At 39.5% G+C, this 18291-nt stretch overlaps 1 protein-coding gene across 1 annotated transcript in view; it reads right to left on the bottom strand.

The window, feature by feature from the left end:
• Positions 1-3452: 3452 nt before the first annotated feature.
• Positions 3453-18291, bottom strand: part of MEGF9 (multiple EGF like domains 9) — an 89302-nt gene continuing 74463 nt past the window's right edge. The window contains exons 4-6 of the mRNA XM_019454017.2: positions 10782-10925; positions 10022-10291; positions 3453-8223 (exon numbers count right to left, since the gene is read on the bottom strand). Of these exons, the coding sequence (XP_019309562.2) occupies positions 7772-8223; positions 10022-10291; positions 10782-10925 (866 nt within the window). The 3' untranslated portion in view covers positions 3453-7771. The remainder of the gene's footprint in view (positions 8224-10021; positions 10292-10781; positions 10926-18291) is intronic.

Consider the following 18291-nt stretch of genomic DNA (forward strand, 5'->3'; position numbering starts at 1 on the left):
CTATGGCTTGCTTTTTTGCTTGACATTATGTTTTGGAGATTCATCCATATTGATATATATAGCTATAACTCATTCATTTTTGACTACTGCATAAAATTCTGTTCAAAGTATTTGGATATACCACAATCCCACTTCACAATCCAAATCCAATCAATTCTTCTACTGCCAGACAATTGGGGTATTTCCAATTATTTTGCGATAACAAATGATGCTGCGGTGAAGAATTTGATGTGTGGGTTGTGGTGCACACACGTAACAGCTTTTCTAAACTGTATATCAGAGGTGGAATTGCACACACATCTGCAAAATACCCTGTTTTTCTTCACTAAACCTTAATTCTGTCTTTAATCATTCTTCCCTTCATTTTAATGATTGTATTTTATCTCCACAAGTGCATGCACTAAGCCATATCTCTACTGTTGAACATCTAGGGTTTGTCCTCATTTTTTTAACTTTATACACAACCCCGGAGAAAAAAAACATTTTTGCACAGAACTCTCTGCTTTTTAGGTCATTTTCTTAGGAGGAATTCCCAGAAGTGGATTTCTTGAATCAAGGCTGTACTGATTTCCATTCAGTGGAAAGGTTTTTACTGCTGAAATACACAAAATAATTGCCATCCATATAGTCGCTAATCCTTTTGGGATCATAGATCCTTTGGAGACTATGATTAAGGGTATGGACCTTTCCTCCAGAAAACACACGCACACACACACACACCCACAAGCACACACATACACACAAATTATTTATATTCACAAAGCAGAATGCAATTTCAAGAGTTTCTCAGGCTCTCTGAAGCCCCTATGCTGATACCTCTATTAAATAAGATATACTGTTGGGGCACGTGGGTGGTTCAGTCCGTTAAGCGTCCGACTTCGGCTCAGGTCATGATCTCACAGTCCGTGAGTTCGAGCCCCGCGTCGGGCTCTGTGCTGACAGCTTAGAGCCTGGAGCCTGCTTCAGATTCTGTGTCTCCCCCTCTCTCTGCCCCTCCTTTGCTCATGCTGTCTCTCTCTGTTTCAAAAATAAATACAAACATTAAAAAAAAAGATATACTGTGTTACCTACTGCATATTTCTAATAATACTTCACCAAATAAGTTCACACACCACATTTCTTATAATACTTCACCAAGTAAGTTCACATATTTCAGTATCTGTCAAGTACCTTTTGTTTTAAACCACAACTTACTGAGCACCCACAATGTGTCAGCGCTTATGCCAGATTCCAGAGATAGGAGAATAAATGCTCCTGACTTCAAGGATTATAGAGTCTAATGGGGAAGACATAAAATAACAAGTATTCAAAAAAAAAAATATGTGCAATAAGAGAGATATTCATTAGGCAAAACAGAGATACAAATTAAGGATTGATCAACTGTCGTTTACCAAGGGGTTGCAAAGAATGAATAAACAGTCTCAAGGATGTTAGAAAACATAGTACCAGCAAAGGGAGAAAGGCATCATATAACCTGGCATCTATAGGAAGTTATATATGAGTCAAATATAGTTGGGTTAGAATGGTTAATGAATGTAAGGAAGGGTTAAGACTCTTCGTTATTTGAGAGCAAGATTAAGAAAACAGTATTAACAGAGGTGCCTGGGTGGCTTGGTTAAGAGTCTGACTTTGGTTCAGGTCATGATCTCACGGTTCATGGGTTCAAGCCCTGTGCCGGGCTCTGTGCTGACAGCATGGAGCCTGGATCCTGCTTCAGATTCTGTCTCCCTCTCTCTCTGCCCCTCCCCCACTCATGCCCTGTCTGTCTCTCAAAAATAAATAAACTTAAAAAAAAAAAAAAACAGTATTGACATATAAGACTGTAGCAGTTGGTCTGACAACAGAAAGGAAACCACAAAAGATTTCCTCCCAAACACTTCCTTTATTACCCCAAACCTGCTCTTACTAAATACAAAGGAAAACATTTTGCCGGTGTTTTGTGCAACTGTCTGAAAGTTCAGTGCTTGACATACAAGGTTTAAAACCTACGTTTTAATACAAATAACACATTTAACGTTGTGTGATGGCTTTCATTTTGTAAGTGGAAGTATTAGAAAGCCTGCACAAGAAGTACTACAATAATCTTTTCATAAAATTGCCTTGAAAGGCTAATTTATATGTAAAGAGGATGTCTTTTTAGCATTCACTTAAAATATCACTTTTAAGCCTGTCAGTTAACACTTCTAATATAATCACCTCCTGAAAAACATTTTGTTTTTTTGAATTTAGCTTAACTTTATAAATGTAACTAAACACAATTGTTACTTGGAAGTTACTGGTTTAACTATAATGGAGCATGTGGAATTTTTGTAAAACATATGCAACTTATACTCCCATGGAAAACGAATACACCCAGTTTTGCTAAACTAGTAAATATCTTTGATGCACTTTCATCCAAGGTATGAATACAGTACTATAAAAGTAATCTTTTTGGCATTGTACACATATTTCTTTTGAAAATTTACTTAGATTTCTGCCATGCTTATTCTGGTCCCTTAAAATAATACCCAAATTGTATACATTATAGAACTACATGTATAGAATCACATATAGAAACATATAAGGTAGGATTAAAGAGCAATACAACTTATTTTCTTGGATGACTAGAAAAGAAAGGAAAAACAGGGTTTTAAAGTTTAAATAGCAACCACCTGAAGGTGAATAAACCAACTGAAGTTTATAAACCTCTCAGCACAGGGGTGCCTGGATGGCTCAGTCCTTTAAGCTTCTAACTCTTGATTTCAGCTCAGGTCATGATCTCTGGGTTTGTGAGTTCAAGCCCTGCATCAGGGATTCTCTGTGGGATCCTCTGTCTCCCTTTTTCCCTCTCTCTCTCAAAAATAAATAAACTTAAAAAAATTGAAAACATAATAAAGCTCTCAGCACAAAGAAAGGCCTGACCTACTTTTTCTTTTTTCAAAGTGCCCCTAGGATCTCTAGATGGCATCCCATTAAATACCATTGAGCTTTGTCAAAATACAGGATCTTCATGGGTTCCTCAAAATCATAAAAAGATGTACTCTCATTGCAGGCTGTCTAATAAACATATAGAACATGGTTCCATTCAGATTTATATGAAGAAAGGAAAAATTTTATATGTATGAAAACAAAATTTAAAAGGAGCACGTTTTTTCTTTAAAATTTTCATGGAAAGCCTAATGAATCTCATAGGGTAGAGGCAAAAGTACAAATAAGAATATCTGTTAATATATGCTTTCCCCCCCCTCAGGTTGTTTTGTTTTGTTCCAAGAGGGGGAATCTCGTGGCATGTTTGTTCCTAAGTGGAAAACATGATTTAAAGGAACTTAAAACAAAAAGCATAGTAAATCAACAAAGGGTTCAAAGATTTTCATGAAGTGGTTTGAAAATAGATGCTCTGTGACATATATTAAAAGACTTCCAACAACACTGACCACACACACAAAAAAGGAAAACAACAAATCTACAATAGGTACAAATTATATACATTTATTTTTTTAATAATTTTAAATAACACTCTTGTATAAATTCTTTCATATATTCAAATCATACACAAATTTAGAAATGCATCATGAAGCCTAGTACAGCATCTGTAGGAGACACGTTTTTAGAATTTGTGTTAGAATTTTAGTGACATACATAGGAGTTTAATGTTTTAGGAACATCCCCTAATAGCCCGGGCTAAGATGTAACCTATGGCAGAGTGCAAGTGCCTAGCATTAAAACTCAGCTGTGAATCACTGGGCTTTGGGCTAAGTTGGCTCAGAAGCCCTGGGCTCATGTGCTCACCACCGTCACAACTCTTGCCTGTGTGTAAGTTACGAGTAACAGGGGTTCCCAACTGCCTTTGAAAAAGCATCATTCAACCACTGCCATTTTAACGATCCATAACCTTCAGTCCATTTGACGTGATCTGATGTCTTCGGATGAATCGGTGTGTTCTTCCTGCTTTTTCCCTCGGCATGGTCACTGGCTCAGGGTTAAAGAGGAAAATTGTGCTAACCTTTCATCACTCCCCCACACACGCCAAACTCATGTTAGTTCCCAAGCCCCATGCCGTCAAGATCATAACGGACCAAAAGTCTTTGTGGATGAGGCCAGAAATGCTTTCCTTGCTCTAACAGGTTACGCTGGGTTGCTCTGTACTTCTCTCAACTTTTTATCAGAGAGCTTTCTTTCCTTGAGATGTGCAGATTCAACTCCTACCCACACACTTCAAAGCATAAGAACCAGGGAATGTTCATTACAAGTGGTGTTATGTTTACCATAAGTCCTACAGAAAATATAGGACCATGGTGAATGATCTGATAACCCCGTCCCGACTGAAGCTCTTAGGAAGACATTCTATTGCTTTAGTTCTCTGCCTCCAAAACAGCACGAGAAGGGCTAAACGTCCGGAAGGCACTCTCTGACCAAAATGAACTAGTGGGGTCATGAGTATTGCTTTAATGATCCATTTTCTGGGGAATGTTAGGGCTAGAGAGTAGCCATATAATTTGACACCTCTACAAATCCTCTCCCCCAAAATCTCTCTCCTCCCACGTCACATCTGCTCTGTTCTCTCTTAAAATGCAGGTTATCCCGAAGAGTGGTAACACATTAAATCCATAGGACCTTAGTATAAATGAGCATTCGTTTCTGTCACCATTTTTCTCTATCACTGGAGAAATTCCATTCATAAGAGATATCTAGGAGCTAGCCAGTGCAGGGAGGGAGGGGACAATAAGGGAGGACAGACATATTTTACAACACTACCTAGGATTTCTGTCAGAAATACGTCGGGCTTATGAACATGAATGAATGAAGACAAAATGATCACTTAATAGCAGTATCTGTCATTTACCAGTAAGGGTCACATTAGTCTTAATCAAAAATAAACACATTTCTAACACTTATTCAAAAGGTCTTCCAATATGATCTTTCTAGAAGACCGACGGGATCCTGGTGTGAAACGTCATAGCTCAGGGAGACCCTGCCTTCAGAGGAACGAACGTGTGCAATGCATTCCATAGTAGTTTCCTAGTCTGATTTTGCCGGTAGATCACTTCATGATTGATTTATATTCTAGAGCAAAATTATTTCCGCCAGCAAAAAGCAGGGGACGCTAAAGAATATTACTTAAAACCAGTTTTAAGACCTCAATTTTTTTTTCCACTCGGAAAAATTGAGAACCTGACGTAGGAGCTGTCAGTAATTCCTTAGCGATTAATGTTCCTTGTAATTCAATGTTTGCAATGCCTTTCAGGCTCTCTTTCAAGCAACCTCTCTATGGCCACAATCTGGACTATTTGGCTTTGGCTCTCAGACCCCGACCAACACTCACGCTTCCTCTACTGGGGTAACTTCTGTGTAACCAGTGCTTATTTCCCACCACGCTCAACCCCTCACCTTGAGGGGTGCAGTCTGGGAGACAGGCCCCCTTCCTTGGAACTGTGCAGTGCTCAGTCTGCCCGTGCGTTAGTGGGGGCTGCTGGGGAAAACACATTTCCCTCCCTGCTCACGAGGGTCAGTTCTCTTTGAGGAAGCACAAAAACCGGTAGTTTTGTTTTCTTGTCGCCAACACTGGCCGCAGGCAGTCATTCTCCAGGGTCCTTTCCACAAAACCCTTCCCAGCTGTATGGCCCTGGACTGTACCTTGTACTCACGAAGTTGGAAACATTCACAGACGGGACGGTCCCTCCCAGCCTCTCTGTCCATGGCTAGCAGTTTCTACATTGGCCTAGATTTGGAAGAATATATATGTGCTTCAGAGTCAGGAGGCCCGATTCCAAGCCTGATAATGACATATTGTGCAGCCTTGAGTGAGACATTTAACCTCATCTGTAAAATGGGGACAACAACTACTTCCTCAAGGGGCTAGGGTGAGGAACGGAGGACATACGTGTGGAAATGGGCTTTGCGAACTGCAAAGGCCTATAGGAATATCCACTGATTTTTAAAATACAATGCAATGTAATGTATCCTCTCCTCTCATGAGCAATGGCCAAATATTCAGAGCACCTCAGGTTACAGAACTGGACTATCTATCTGTCCATCCTCCAGAACGTCATCTCTAAAACCTGAGAAAGCTTAGGGGTCTTCTACAGAGGGATGAACAAATTCCAGGTGTTTCTCCCGGGAAGGCAGGCAAGGTTGTCAACTTGGATGTTCTAGGTCTAATCTAACAAACCTTTGCTTCTTTTCTCGCCACCTGACAGTTTGCGGTTCCTCCTAATAAATATCTATATTTGACTTCTGGCTGCTTTTCCTGGCTTGCTGCACCCACAACCTGTCGATATCATAACAGACGAGGGCGACAGTAGGTGGCCTCGAGGGAACAACCGGGTCCAAAAGCAAGGACTAACTGTACCCACAGAACCACAGAGCTACCTCTAACGGCAAAACTGTAGCCCTGCAGGAAGATAGCAGACACCTCGCGGCCTACGGGTGACAAACTATGTTCAAATGTGGAAGGTATTTTTTCGAGTGGGGAGGAAGAATATAATAAATATTTCACAGGCATGAAAAACAGGGGATCCCAAGTGATATGATGGCTTTTCTTTTGGAACTAAAATATTTCTAATTCCTCTGGAAGACTGTCTTTTACACTTAAAAACATTTTTTTTTTTCATGAGGATGTGTTCTACATTGATCTATGTAAAATATATAGACTGGCTAATGTCTAATCAGGTGAGTACTTTAGAGAGTGCAGCCTGCATCCCAGCTTAACAATCACGGCCTTAAAAATCTATTGCTTGAATGTCTAGTAAGTCAAAGAACATGTAACTCTACTTTGAGACCGAGAAAGGGAAAGAAAGGTTGGAAACATTCAACCTCTTACAAATTTCAACAGTGTCCAAAGAGGGACCAAAAATGACTGACGTTCACCAGAGTCCCAGCTCCAGCAATATTGCCACCTATGTCATATTTTAACCAATCCCCATATGTTCTTTTTACAACGCCATTAACTGCTGTACAAATAGTTTCTAGATGATAAAATATGACATGATTTTTTTTTTTTACAAATAGATACAAATAACAATGTTGACCAGATATGCTACATTCACTATATACACCTTACTTCTCTAGAGGCAGGAGCAGTCCTTATTTTTAGACAATTCATCATCTACACTGAGACCCTAAGGAGGACCATCAGCTTCCTGCTACCAGATGTCACCTTCCTGTTTCCTGTTTCTACCATTAGAAGCTTATCCCGTGCTTGGATCCTATCATTGAGCAAGAATTTGGGAAGGAAAAATCAAGCTTTTCTAAAGATCCTCTTGAGACTTTTCTGCCCCTATTCTGGAAACAATCGGGATTGTTTATTGTGAGACCGCCCAGACATTAAGCTTTTCTGCAGTGATGTCTTTTAGCACAGTTAAAGGAGTATCATCCCTGACCTTCCTTTAAAAAAAGGTGTTTCAGGAATGGAGATGAGGTCTTCCTGGAGTCCTCCCCCTCCACTTCCATCACCGTGTTTCCGCTGGTTTGGTGAGCACTTCCCCAGGAGTCTATTCGGAGGTCAAAGTAGATGTGGGCTGCACTGTGGGGTTCGGCCTTTCTATACTCCCATGTCGTTGGGTACAAAAATATACTTTACTACAAGTCCTTATTGACAGTGACTGCTTCGGAGCTTCATGGGGAAACTAAGAGTAATAGGCCAGTGCATTACACATTTGTACCTGAAACTTCCAGATGCACTATACGCCTCTGCTTTCTCAGCAAACTCTGCCCAGGCCTCATGTGGCCCAGGAGCCGATGCTGTCTTAGTAAGCCCTGTGCTCTACCGATCCAGGGTGACAGTTCTAGCTCCTCAGGCTTTGTAGTTATGTATGGGTGTCGTCAGGGTCAGCTGCCCGTTGGGAGCCACTTCATTGCCATCATCTTCCAACAGTCCTGACACATCTGCATTGGGAATGCTGTCGTGGTAGCTGCTGAAACTGATATTGTCTTCTTTGAGCTCGATGGTCCAAAAGGGGGCATTGAGTTTCCGGTTCTGGTACTCCCGGTACATATAGACGGCCCCCACAAATCCCATCAGCAGCACCACCACAATGATGATGACTGTCAAAATGATGATGTTAAACTGGGTCCATGAAACATCAGCTAAAGCTGACGTGCTGTTTTCAGCAGAGCTTACGGAAAAGATAGTCTGCAGGGTTGTGGGGGTAAATGTACTATTTATAACAGGGGTGGGCACTGATGTGGTCAAAGAGGCATTGGAAACCAAAATGGTAGAACCTTCAGGTGTTGGAACAATAACTTCTGAAAATAAAAACAGAGAATGAAATGTAAAAGACAAAATTATCTAGTTTTGAGAAACAATAAAAGAAATACACATGGGAGTGGAAGTTGATGTGGGATGTGGACATGAGAGTCTGCTTTAAGGTAATGCAAGTTAAAAATAATTTTTAAAGAAATATAGTGAAAAGAATCAAGGTCTAGAAAGCTAGATTATGACACCCATGGCTGTTCTCCAAAATGTATAATATTAAAATCTTGGGGAAAATCCTAATGTTGGAGCTTCCTATCCTTCTTGACTCTTGGATAGATTCATACAAATTCCTGCAAAGGCAGTAAATATCTCACTGCTGAGTCCTAAATCACTTGGTTAAAAGTGACAGGAATAAAAAGACAATCATTTGAACTAAAATAAGTACAACAAATCTGGTGGCATTTCATAAGGGCAAAATTCTCCTCAAAAGAGGCAAAAACAGAGTAAGAAAAATTGTATTTCTGGCTACTTCTGAAAAACACAATTTAAGTGTCCAAAGTTGATGTCAGGCAAGATAAAAAAAAAACAAAAAACAAAAAACAGCCTTCTTTTAATTGTATGTGTAGTAATTCTCCCGTCATGGAGATCGTGGCTATCTTATAATTAAAGTGCTAACGTGGCACAGCTCAGTAGAAATACCGCAGGCTTTGGAATCAAGTAGAACTGTGTGGCTACAGATAAGTAAGTGAATCTTTTTAACACTGAGGCTCCTCATCTGTAAAATGGGAATGATCATATCTACTTTGCGGAGTCCCTGGGGAAGGTTACGTGAGCTAGAGTTACCGCACGTAATGTTCCCAGAGCTTGGCACGTCATAGGCGCTCGGTAAAATGACTGCTATTGTCATTATAATTCGTCGCCACAGCCAGACACATTAATCTACCCCGAGAAGAGGCATGTTTTATATTACCCAGTGAATAATAAGAAAAATCATCACAGTCCTGTCAGCTAAGTATGGACAAAGCATGCCTGCAAATGGGAAGGAGAACCGAGTGACAGGATCTCCAGGCTAGTGACAGGGTTCGGTCTCGGTCTTTGAGCCTTGATCACAACAGAATAAGGATATTAAGAAAATGGCAGAGGTGACGACACTTGCCACAGACCAACTGTCCATCAGCCTAGGATTCAGTATCTGCCAGATTATCAGAGCGTGGTTTCTAGGAGGGTGTGGTCTAGTCACTCTGTGACCCAATGAAGCCAGAATATCCGTAACTCATCCTAAATTTCTAGTCATTAATTTTTATCTAAATCTTTACTGACTTTTCCTGCAAGAAACATTTTTTGCCATACGAACGACTTCTTCTTTTAAAAATCAAAAAGAATATAATTACTATTTCCTCCATCACACATGGGAAAACTCAGGCCCAAAGTTAGGACAGATGCTACCGTGGACTCCGGTTTCTCAGCCAGAACTTCGAACCAGATTACAGGTCCCTGCTTCCAAAGACCTTTGATGGTCACTGGAAGTGATGAGAATATAGAAGCAAAGGATAAAAGACATGAGAGGACTTTTAAATTATCAACATAAAAATGAAAATAGATGAAGAGAAAATGTGGGAACCCTGCAATGCCTTTGTTGCGGGCCTCAGATTTCTGGAGTTGACTTTGGAGCATCAGGAGAGTAGCAGGAATAGAAGGAGATCCCTTTAGGCAAATACCTATCAAAATCTATTTCCAGAAAATTCCTCTCGTGGGATTGGAAGGTTTTTTTAAAGCTAAAGGTAGCTGTCCTGAAATTTTCACTGCTAGGCTTAGACACTACATTTACAACCTTAGGTGAGGTTTTACCTTTCTTGACGCAATTTCCCTCGAGGTCTCTGACATAGCCTTCCAGACAGTTCTCACACCAAAACCCAGTGGTGTTATGGAGGCAGCTGATGCATTCACCACTCTCGGGCTTGCAAACCTTTGGAGTTTTAATTGGGTCCACGTGGCCATGACATTGGCACTTGGTACAGATGCTGTCAGAATTGTAATAGCCGTTTTCACAGGTGTTGCAGTTCCGGCCTGTGTAACCGTCTTTGCACTGGACACACGTAGGCTCCAAGTCATCCAGTTCTGAGAGAGAGAGGGCAGGAACGTAACTTAGTACGGTCTTGAGCTACAGTTACAAATGCAAGACAACTGCTGTCCCCTCCCTACTATCTGCTCTCAAGCGTAAAGAGACTAAAGATCTACACCTTATTTCTTAACCCTTAATTGTCCAGCTTATTGTAAAAACGATGGGGGCCCTCCAGAGAATCTATTCAGGTAGAGGACAAAAGAAAGATGCTTACATAGGAATATGAATAATTGTAATAGCTAGGCGCTCTTACAACTTTCACATTCCTTCTTCTTTAGTCCCGACAGACAAGATAAAATAAGATTTTAACAAAAATTTCCTCCCCTCTCCCTCAAGTCTCATTTCATATTAGGTATTTGGACTTGGTTGCAAAACCCTTCCCCTACAGCACCCTACAGAACTTCATTTATCAGCACACTTCATATCAATTGATAACTGACTGCCTGATTTTTCCTCTCGAGATGAAGATTTAGAGAAAGGCCTTACTTATGATACAGCTGCCTGTAGATGTCACTGCTGAACAAGGGCAGCGAAGACATTCTTTTGTGGCGTCAGGACTCTGATAAAATCCTTCTCTGCATTCTTCACAGTGATCCCCTTTGCTATTTTCCTGGCAGTTTAAACAAGCACCTAAAAGAAGCAAATTATTTGAAGATTTATCCTGAAAGCGCAACAACTTTAAATAAATCACATCTGCAACCAAGAGACCTTAAGACTTAGCCAGAAGAACTTATCCGACAGGAATTAACAGGGTTCGGTTTCCATCCCGTCTTTTCCTACACTGGCCAGGTCTGTAAATTCTGTGTCCCCTGCTTGACTGGAAACTCTAGGGAAAGGCTGGTACATGAGTCGAGTAGCAATAAGGCCATGTTGATTGCTGACTACATACAGAAAGCAGGTCAACTATTTTTTCAAAGAAAAAATAAAATCAATCTAAAGACCTCTTTAAAAAAGAATGACTTTTCATAGTTGGGATACTGTAATTAGAAAAGTGAACTAAAACTATATGTATGAACATGCATGACACCTTAAAAATAATGTTGGTTGAAAAAAGCAATCTGCAGAATGATAGAGAACAGGTGGAGAGTACTTACCTATCTTGTAAAATTTTAAAAACTGTACTAAGCAGTTGGATACATACATAATATTGGTAGTAAAAATTGAACGTGGACTAAGAGAGCACAGTCAAATTTTATGCTCTGTTTGTCTTTATGGAGTGAAGGAGGAAAACGAGTCTAGGGGAAAAAAACCAGAGAGGGCTCCCAACCTTATTTGTAATTTCTATTTCAAATATATAACTATATATATATATTACGCAAAATACCAAAATGTTAATATTTATTAATTTTAGGTGTAGGTACATGGGTATTTGCCATATTATTTTCCATACATTTTTATATTTTAAAAATTCAAGATCAAAGGAAAGACAATGAATTAATAGGGGCATCTGACTGGCTCAGTTGGTAGAGCATGTGATTCTTGATCTTAGGGTCATGAGTTTGAGCCTCATGTTGGGTGTAGAAATCACTATAAATAAATAAATAAGAATGAATGAATGAGTGAATGAATGAATGAATGAATAAATAAATACTTTTAAAAGCTGAGCTGACAGCACAGAGCCCGAGACGAGGCTCAAACCCACAAACCGTGAGATCATGACCTGAGCCAAAGTCAGACGCCTAACCGATTGAGCCACTTAGGTTCCCCATAAATAAATACTTTAAAAAATACACAGTTGGTTAGCAGAAAAAATCAAAAGGAAAGAGGAAAGCCAAGTTACGTGTTTTGTAATACTATTCCTTTGGTACCCTATTAGAGAAGATGTTCTATAGACACTGAAGCAGCATAATGTCCGAAAACAGAAAATGGAAAAGTGTGATGCAATTTACATCTCCTTTTTTTTTTCCAGTTTATTTATTTATTTATTTGGAGAGAAAGAGTGTGAGAGAGTGGGGGAAGGGGAGAGAGAAGGAGGGAGAGAGACTCCCAAGCAGGCTCCACACTGTCCACACAGAGCCCAACGTGAGACTCCAACTCATGCACCATGAGATCATGATGAAACCCAGAGTCAGCCACTTAACCAATGGAGCCACTCAGGCACCCCCACATCCCTTCTTCAGGAGGCCACATATACGCACAGGACCTCTTCGAACTGCTATTACAGGAGTGACAACATGTGACAGAAACCTAGGAAGACAATGAAGTTTTACCTGATAAGCTAAACACAATTAAATGCTCAAGCTATTCATAAACAGTTACATTGATTTCTTTTCGTTACAAGTGAAATATTTATGAAAAAGGGGAGAGAGACTGAGGTTGCGAAATAAAATAATCTGACAACTGGGGCAAGATTTGGAAAACCAAAATAATGACAAAGGTATTAACCCACATGGCACATCTCAATTCTTAAGTGATTATGGGACAATTCCCCCAAACTTCATGAACTGACGGGGAAAGACAGCTTCAAAAATTTATTATCTGAACACTGAACTTTGAACTAAATCAAATTTGCATGGAAATGTCACTTTTAATCATATAATTTTTTTTAATATTTTATTTTTAAGCGATCTACTAACTCATCACAGGGCTTGAACCCACAGCCTCATGGTCAAAAGTCACATGCTCTACCGACTGAGCCAGCCAGATGTCCCTAATCATATAATTTTTTTAAGGCCCATTAGTGTTAATGATGCTTATCACACATATAACAAAGTAGGAGTATATCCTCATACAGTGATAAACATGTTGGGTACTGATTTCTTTCCAGATCTTATATCCTGATCCCTCTTTAGCTATGTATCTTTGTGACAATAAAAATAGCTGAAAAAAATACATATGAAGAAACTGCAGATTTTGGCCCTACAAATAAGATCATCTTAAATGTCAAAGTGTTCTGCAAGTTGGAAAAGTCAAAACCTGCATCATGTGTAATATCTGGCCATATGCTCTCCCCCTATTAAAAATGTGCAATGGAAATACTTTTTAAGAAAGCAAGTTCTGATAAAGTCCTGAACTTTAAAAATGCCTCAAAAAAGTTAATAATTCTGTAACAGAATATGGATGTTTGGGGCAAGATGTGTTCCAATAACATGCCATTTGCACATGACTAATGTGGCAAGAAAAGGTCACAGTGCTATTCTTTTTTCTTTCTTTTTTTTTTTTTTTTTAACATTTATTTATTTTTGAGAGACAGAGTGTGAATGGGGGAGGGGCAGAGAGAGAGGGAGACACAGAATCCAAAGCAGGCTTCAGGCTTTGAGCTGTCAGCACAGAGCCCGACACAGGGCTCAAACCCACGGACCGTGAGATCATGACCTGAGCTGAAGTTGGATGTTTAAATTACTGTGCCACCCAGGTGCCCCCACAGTGCTACTCTTATTAAAAAATGGTAAATATATACACTATTAATACTTTGCTTCTACAATGCTACTGGACCTACATGCTTAGTGTTTTGGGGCCTTTGACCATTTTAGATAAGGTCTCAAGCCTTTGTGTTTATCACAATATAATTGCATTCTCTTACACCCTTTATATTAGAATACAAATTTATTTAATCATACAATTCATAACAATTAAAATTTTTTTCTGGAAAAATTTATTTCTATTTGTTTTATGCCATACCCTGCAATAAGTCAATGAGGAAAAAAATAACCTTATGTGGCAAATATGTTGTCTCAAAAGGAAAGATGAAAATAAGTATAATAACAAGACTCATTACACTGCTTCAAAAATAGCATGTACCTGGAACAGTGCTACAGAGAAAGAAAATTAATAAATTAAGTACAGACAGACATAGACACAACAGAATGCTAACAAGAGCTATGGGGGCAAGGGCAATAGTCCTTTTGGGTCTTTCTCCTTTGATTTTCATGTGTCTCTGGTATGCATGTATCCCTTTTATTTTTACTGTCTTGATGTTTTTCTTTAAAAAAAAAAAAGTTTGTGTATTTATTTTGAGAGAGAGAGAGAGAACACACATGTGCACGAGCCAGGAAGGAGCAGAAAGATAGAGAGGGAGAGAGAGAATCCCAAGCAGGCTCCACGCTATCAGCACAGAGCCGTATGTGAGGCTCAATCCCATGAACCATGAGATCATGACCTGAGCTGAAATCAAGAGTCGGATGCTTAACGGAGCCACCCGGGAGCCCCTTGTCTTTATTTTTTCCTGACTACAAAATTAACACGTTATAAACTATATCACATGTGTATTATAAAAATATTTCAAGAACTCAAGCAAGTTTAAAACATTCCACGAGAAGCTTGGAAGAAATTCTTTTATCATAAATAACCATAAATATCATAACCTTCCAAATCCATATCCAGGAGGTACTGATAGTATGAATTTGCTTTTCTAACAGCTTATAACTCCTCTCTGGGAGGCAACAGAGCATAAGAAAACTGGAGCAGTATTTAGTGTCAGACCTGAGTTCCACTCCCAGCTGAACCTCTTCCCAGTTGTGTAACCCTCCATAAAGAGCTTCTCTGAACATCACTTTTCTAAGCTGTAAAATGGGATAATTCTTGAGCTAATGATTTCATGTAATGTGAATATTACAAAGGGCAAAAAACCATTCCATAAGACAAACGTTTTCTCTTTATGCTTCAGTTTCCTCATCTATAAATTAAGAAAGCTGCACTAGATGAAATCTAAATTCCCTTTAAAATCTAAAAGCTGAGGATCTTTCTTTTAGGATAAATGATATATGAAAAATAAGCTGAAGTTTAACTTTGCTTATTATACTCTGCCTGGAACCTCCCAAAATACAACAATTCTGCCTTAAAATTCACATTCTCTTTGCTGAAAGATGGCCAAAGGAGTGGATTACCATTGAAAAAAAAAGAAAAGAAAAGAAAAAAGAAAAGGGAATGAGAGTTTCCTGAAGATGATCTCATGCTCGCTGGCTAGGCAGCAAACAAATCTGGTAAGGGTAACCAAGAAAACAACCAGTCAAAGAAAAGAATGTGGGGCTCCTTTCCAACGAAATTCAGTGACAATGCTTTGAAAACATAAATCGCCACCTGTAAAAAGCTTTGTCCTTATTTATTTTACCATTTCGTAGTTTATATACAAACGTGTCAGAAGTACGGTAATGTGCTTTGTTGTGGGAAGAAATGCCTGATCCTCTCTATAGACAGAAGGTCCACTTCCAACCTGTCCAGAAGAAAGAAGGCCAAGCCCAAGTGAACAAGGGAGACTGACAGAAGATAAGGTCAGAGAGAAAGGCAGAGGTCCAAAAATGTACAGTCATGTCAGCCCTAGAAAGAAGTTTGAATTTTATTCCAAGAGGGAGGGGAAGCCATTCGAGGATTCAAGCACGGGGATGGCATGGATCTGGTCTTACATTTTAAAAAGATCACTCTGGTTGTTACGTGGTGGGGTGAGATCTGGGGTGAGAGGGCAAGAGAGAAGGCAGAGAGATAAGATGAGATCAGAGAATGTCACGGTAGTTCAGAGAGATGACGGGGCCTTGCACAAGGATGACAATAACAAAGGTCAGAAACAGTTGTCAGGTCCATGGTGTATTCTGAATGCTGGGCTGATAGACCTTGCTGACGGATTTGATGTTTGCTGCAAGGAAAAGAAAGGAACCAAATATGACCCCCGGGCTTTTGGAGTGAGCAACTGGCTGAATGGTGTCAGTCACCAGAATGAAGCACACTAGGGGTAAGGCAGGCTTGGCTTCCAGGGTAGAGGAAAGAGTTGTTTCGGATGTCTTAGGGTTCTGATGCCAATTAAGGCATCCCAGTGAAGATGACGAGTGTACTTTTGGATCTTTGAGTGTGAAGATCGGGGGAGAAATGTAAATCTGGTCTGCTTAAATTAAGTCTAGGGGACTGAATGAGACCAGTCAAGGAGAGTACAAATGGAGGAGGCAAACAAGGCAAGGACTGAGCCCTGAGGCACTCCAGTGCTTTTCCTGAACAAAGGAAGATCCAGCAGAGCTGACTGAGAAAGAAAAGAAAAGAAAAGAAAAGAAAAGAAAAGAAAAGAAAAGAGAAGAGAAGAGAAGAGAAGGGAGAGAAGAGAAGAGAAGAGAAGAGAAGAGAAGAGAAGGAAGAGAAGAGAAGGAAGAGAAGAGAAGAGAAGAGAAAAGAAAAGAAAAGAAAAGAAAAGAAAAGAAAAGAAAAGAAAGGAAAAGAAGGAACCTGTGATACCCTAAAGAGAGGACAGTTATCAAGGAGTGATGGAGTGGTCAACTCAGCCAGGCTGAGGCAAGTTGCTCACGATGAGACACTATGAATCCATGAAAGCGCCTTGAAGTCTTAAAAAGTGCACCACATGGACATAAAGTTCTAATTTAAAAAATAATAGTCCTTCCACCTCCATTTCAATGTAAATATATGCTCAATAAAGAAAATCCAGAAAATACAGGAGAGTACAAAGAAGAAAAAAAGTCATAAGAAATCTGTCATTAAGATTTTGAATACTTTTCCTTAAAATCTTTTTTTATGTATAGGAGTTTAACTTTTGCTCTTTAAATAGTCTAAATATGTGGCTATGTCATTCATGCCCCGCTTTCTTCAGTCTCTCATGTTGTTATACACAGTTCTTTTTCTTTTTTTTTTAATGTCTATTTATTTTTGAAGGGGTGGGGGGAGGGGCAGGGAGAGAGGGAGACACAGAATCTGAAGCAGGCTCCAGACTCCAAGCTGTCAGCACACAGCCCGACGCGGGGCTCGAACCCACAAACTGCAAGATCATGACCCGAGCCGAAGTCGGACCCTTAACCACTGAGCCACCCAGGTGCCCCTGTACCATTCTTTAAAACGTTTTAATGACAACTTCATAGTTGCCTTTTATTGATTGCTTATAATGGGGCAGACACTGTATTAAAGGCTCTATAAATATATTGCACCAAATCACCACAACAACCCATTAGACTGTTACTGTTATTATCCTGCACTTCTAGGAGAAAAAACAGGCTAAGTAATTTGGCCAAGGTAAAGTCAAGATTGCACTTGCTGTGCTCTTAACCACGTATTGCCAAGACAACATAATCTGCTTCATTCCTTGTTGATAGAAATGGGGTTGTCTGATTTTTTTTGGAACATAACTACCACTTTGGTAAGCATCTTTGAACACAACATCTTTTTATTAATTTAGAATTATTTCTTCAGAATAGACTTCTGGAAACAGAATTTCTGGATCAAGGAGGTATTTTTAAGACTCTTAAACACATTGTGAAACTGTTTTCCAAAATGTTTTTCCCCAGTATATTTTATCACAAAAAGGTTACCTTAAAATCTGCTTCATCTAAATCACAAGGTATAGAAAAAGACTACAAAGGGGGAAAGTAAGGACAGTGAAAACATAGTAAGTGGCCACCAGAGGGCAGCCGTATCCCAGCGCTGTTGAAAAAAATCTTTGAGACAAAAGGAAAGACTGTATGTTAAGCTTGCAGTTTTAAACCAAGTATTTGCATCCCTTCACGTTGAATTCCACTTTTATTATATTTATAAACAGAGAAGCCATTTATTTCTCTTATTACTAACTGATTTTGGAAATCGCAATCATGGGAAGGATTTCTTTTGCCTTCAATTATCTCTAGCAAGGACAGGTTGGGATTTACTTGCCATTAAAGACAGGTATCTCATTGCTGCAAAGAAAACCAGACATGAGATCAGCAGTGTAGACTGCTTCCTTACTGTACAAGACCTGAGGAGAAATTTACATCAACTCAGTAGGATGGAGCATTCCTGTCATTAACCAGGACTGAAATGTATCTTTCCTCTGCGTTTTTCCATTCATTTCTTCATTTACCCAACAAACACTTAGTACGTATACGTGCCAAGCTCCATGCTAGAGACTGTGTACAATGATGAACAAAACTAGGGTCGCCCCTACCATCAGAGAACTTACAGTGGAGTAAGTAAGCCATGCATGACTCATAATCACAAATAAACACATAATTATAGACTATAAATACTATGACAAAAAATATGACAAAAAATATGGCATATGACAGTGCATAACTGGGAGCCATCATTCAGCCTG

The sequence above is a fragment of the Panthera pardus genome, unplaced genomic scaffold (assembly GCF_024362965.1).
Source record: "Panthera pardus isolate Hobbes unplaced genomic scaffold, ASM2436296v1 HiC_scaffold_20, whole genome shotgun sequence".
Taxonomy (NCBI): domain Eukaryota; kingdom Metazoa; phylum Chordata; class Mammalia; order Carnivora; family Felidae; genus Panthera; species Panthera pardus.